Source organism: Limulus polyphemus, unplaced genomic scaffold (assembly GCF_000517525.1).
Source record: "Limulus polyphemus unplaced genomic scaffold, Limulus_polyphemus-2.1.2 Scaffold667, whole genome shotgun sequence".
NCBI classification, from domain to species: domain Eukaryota; kingdom Metazoa; phylum Arthropoda; class Merostomata; order Xiphosura; family Limulidae; genus Limulus; species Limulus polyphemus.
In genome coordinates, this window is record NW_013666277.1 from 428,291 (window position 1) to 432,781 (window position 4,491).

Consider the following 4,491-nt stretch of genomic DNA (forward strand, 5'->3'; position numbering starts at 1 on the left):
AAATTAGAGAAGACTAGCTCAGAAAGCCCACGTGCAGCTTTACGCGAAATTCAAAACAAACCAAACCAAACCTAGATGTGAAGTTTGAGGAACGGTTTCTGCACGTTGCCGAAAAATAATATTACTGTAGCCGAAAGAGAACCGAAGAGATGGAGTCCATTTTTACTTGATGTTTAGTGTGCACTAAGTTGTCTAAACTTTAATAGCTTTTACTGTGTACAGTGACTTGGCGTGGCCTAGTGACCATGGTTCGCGTCTCGTTGTCACAAATTTGGGTCGAGTAACTGGTGAAATCCCACTAGCTGATTGTTATTTAACATCTATTCACATAGTTACAGAAGACTTACAATAAAGCTTCATGTTTACATAACATGACATAAAAGAAAAAAAAAAACATCTTAAATTGGTACTGAAATTTGTCGAACCTTAAGTAGGCTTATACTTGAAGATATTTTGTTTTATTCTCGTTCTCAGATAGTCATATTTCAAAACCCACAAGCACGGAATACCGCCGATGTTTTACGTGCCAAAAGATCTCACGAGAAACGATTTGTATTCGACTGGGCCTTCGATGGCAAGACAACACAGGTTGGTTAACCGTGATTTCGTATTATAATGTTAGAGTTATAAGATTAATGTAAACACAGGAACTTAGATGCATCAGGTATCACGTCTGTATCTTTAAGTAATTCTAGCAGATCAAAACTATTAAAACCAAAGATAATGCACTTAATTATCACAGTTTTAACAGTGAGTCAATGCAGTTTTTTTTTTTACTTTTTATTTTCACTTAGAGAGATTGTGAAATTCAATTAGGAATTAGAGCTTGCTTTTATTTCCTTTTCTTCAAAAATATAGTTATAACTTTATTCCTTCGTTGGCTAGTTCTTTTTAAATTATTTGGTGAAAATAATTCAAGTCTACACTAATCATAGCAGAAACGTCTGGAAAATGATCTATAGGAAATAGTACAGCTTGTAAACGTAGGCCGGTAAGGCAATCACTGATTGGCATGTCCTTAAGCCAATCAGGAAATGTCACAGATCTACTGAAGGATGCGTAGATTGTATAGAAATTCTTTTTTTGGCGGCAAAAGATTAGTGTCTGGCGAAAAGCTTCAGCAGATATTTCCTTTGCAACATCTCAACCAACAATTGGTCCAGTTATCAACGCTATTTTCAAGTTTTGAACAACTCGACTTTCGAGATCTACATATCTACATGTGCCGATGTTTCCGTTTATCAACGTTATATTTTAAGATGTGTGCAATAACTCAGCTAACAGATGTTTCCGCATATAAAAGATACTTTCTGTTCTGTACTTACAGGAGGAAGTGTACATCAAAACCACTAAACAGCTCGTGGACAACGTCATGAAAGGATACAATGCTACGGTATTCGCTTACGGAGCCACTGGTGAGTTTGTTCATATCTCAAACTTTCGGTATTTATGAATTGTTAACAACACACACACATATATTCAAGCATCTCGAATAGAAAAATCCACAACGTAATTGTATCGGTTATACATTCAAATCAGAAAATCTAAGCAGAAAAAAAAAAGTTTAAGGAGAGATACAAAATTAAGTTTGCATCAGAGATGATTTGGTCACTAATCCTCGGAGATTATTTGGTTATTACTTATCCGTAGGTGCTGGGAAAACCCATACAATGGTTGGCACGGATCAAGATCCGGGAATTATGGTGAGGGCTCTAAGTGACCTCTTCAAAGAAGTTCGAAACAATAGTGATGCCACATCCTACGAGGTCAAAATGTCATATTTGGAGGTAAGGTTTATCACTGTTCCATTTTCCAATGCCACATCCAACGAGGTCAAAATGTCATATCTGGAGGTAAGGTTTATCACTGTTCCATTTTCCAATGCCAAATCCAACGAGGTCAAAATGTCATATCTGGAGGTAAGGTTTATCACTGTTCCATTTTCCAATGCCGCATCAAAAGAGGTCAAAATGTCATATCTGGAGGTGAGGTTCTCCATTGTTCCATTTTTCATTCCTTTGTTTTTATCCTCGCGATAGACACACATCATAACGTTGAGCGTTATTTAACTGATTATGTTTTGCAGGTTTATAATGAAAACATACGTGATCTTCTGAATTCCCATTCTGGACAACTTGACCTCCGGGAAGATTCACAAGGGAACCACCAGGTGATAGGACTATCGGAAGTATCAGTTTCTAACGAATATGAGGTAGTAACACTGAGCGACCTCTAACTTTATCGTATAAAATAAAATTTCGTTCTTATTAATCTTAACTCAAGATACTTGTAAATGTTGTATGATTCAAGGCTTAATTTTTTCTTGTATCATGGTACTATAGTGACTACATAGATCAGAGGTTTCCAACAGTCAGCCCACAGGGAGATTTCAACCGGTCCACAAGAAGGGTTAAAAGTGTGTGTTTTAAAATATTGTCACTGGACTGTATTATTTTATAACGTAACAGAAAAGTTATTTAAAAAGCTGATATTGTACGAAGTGATCTGTAAAATTTTGGGAACGGAACCAATTGGTCCTGTGTTGGACAAACGTTGTGAACCACTGACATAGAATATATGACCCTCAGTGAAGGTTTATAACACTGAAAACCGGGTTTCGATACCCGTGTTAGGCACAACAGCACAGATAGCACATTGTGTAGCTTTGCGCTTAACAACAACAATCAGACAGACAGACGTAGAATATGGAAATGTACTTAAAAGGGGTTTTTGATTTGTTTGTTTGTTTGAAGTTAAGTACAAAGCTACACAAAGGGTTATCTGTGCTCTGCCAACCACGGGTATCGAAACCCGGTTTCTAGCGTTGTAAGTCCGCAGACATGCGGCTGTACCACTGGATGGCAAGGGGGTTTGAAAAGGATAAAATTTTCCAATGTTACTTTGCGATTTCAGTAAACAATTACAGTGTGACACAAACCTCCATGATAACCCTTACTGATCCGTGGTTTATTAAGCGAATATATCTTGTACATTATTATAAGAATCTAGACACGAAAGTTGATGCACGGTGCAGTAAAAATGCTTAGCGGAGAAGCGGAGCCAGTCTATAAAATTACGAGTTGGTACTTATGGGCATGTTTGTGGAATAAAAATTGTGGTTCGATCCATGCAATGAATATAGCTCAGTGTGCAGCTTTGCGCTTAACAACAGAAACAAAGATAAGATAAGAGCTGAAAATTTTTCACAACATTTATAAACGAGTTAAGTCTTTGTGGGACAGAAGTTAAATAAAAAGTCACATTTAAATCTCATAGTCCAAAAAATATACCGACTAACACTTGTTCAATATATATTGTTACGTCTCCGTTTGTTAATTAACTTTCCGTAACTTCGTTCCGACGAAACTTTAGCGACACAAGTCCTTACTTAATAAAACTGGTTTATTCTTTCTGAATATAACTTCACGATACACTTGATTTCACCATTCGCGCTAAAACAAACGCTATAACGAACGTTAAATTCAACAATACTTTCTCACTGCAGATCAATTACTCACTACCTACACACATTGTTCCGTCACGTTGTCACCCTCTTATATATATACCAGACTACCCTCAATCTAGTAATCTCCCGAAGGTTCGAGAAAGAAGTGGCGTGACACTAGTCACGTGACCTCGCTGACGCAACAATATCCATTTGACCAGTTGTAGAATACTGATTTGCTGACAGCTTATAATTAAAAGTGACGTTAACACCAGTGACGTAAGCAGGTGAGTTGGCTGGGTGAGCTCAAGTCCCTGCCTTTCTGCTCTTATGACCCAAAAGTGTCCCTTTTCTCTGTTATAAAAATTGCCCATAACTACTAAAAGACGTCTGATTCCACGCCTTGCTTACTGCATGTTATTATGTAGGTCCTTACAGTAAAAAAAAAACAAACCATGATAGGCAACTATATATGTTAGTATACAATAATTCAGTGCTCACTTTTAGGTTTCAAAAAGTATTTATAAGTCCAATTGAATAGGAATAAAATATGATTTGTTTATTTCTTATGACTTTTTACCTTATGTGTTTGCGGGCAATCCACAATCCCCATAGTCTCATAAAACAACCTCCCTCCCCCATAAAAAAAAACGATTTTTTAACGTTGTTTGAAAGATGCCCTTTCTTTGTCAATTAGCCTTTTGCCCTTCAACGCCCCCTGCTTATTATTGTTTTCTTTTATTTAATAAGTGTCAGAAAATAATGGGAAATAAATAAACAAACTTAAGGTATTTACATAGATACTCTAGTTTGATTTAAAATGGTTCAAACTTTTAGTTTTGGAGGGTCGGACTGTAGAGGATGGGAATATTGGAGGGTCATAATTTATAGATACTCTAGTTTGATTTAAAATGGTTCAAACTTTTAGTTTTGGAGGGTCGGACTGTAGAGGATGGGAATATTGGAGGGTCATAATTTATAGATACTCTAGTTTGATTTAAGGTGGTTCAAACTTTTAGTTTTGGAGGGTCGGACTGTAGAGGATG

The 4,491-nt window shown here is 36.7% G+C and overlaps 1 protein-coding gene across 1 annotated transcript in view; it reads left to right on the forward strand.

Annotated features, from left to right (window-relative positions):
• LOC106459841 (kinesin-like protein KIF19) overlaps positions 1–4,491 on the forward strand; it is a 33,989-nt gene that overhangs the window by 7,868 nt on the left and 21,630 nt on the right. Inside the window, exons 3-6 of the mRNA XM_022386384.1 lie at positions 475–588; positions 1,328–1,415; positions 1,651–1,787; positions 2,087–2,212. Coding sequence (XP_022242092.1) covers positions 475–588; positions 1,328–1,415; positions 1,651–1,787; positions 2,087–2,212 — 465 coding nt within the window. The remainder of the gene's footprint in view (positions 1–474; positions 589–1,327; positions 1,416–1,650; positions 1,788–2,086; positions 2,213–4,491) is intronic.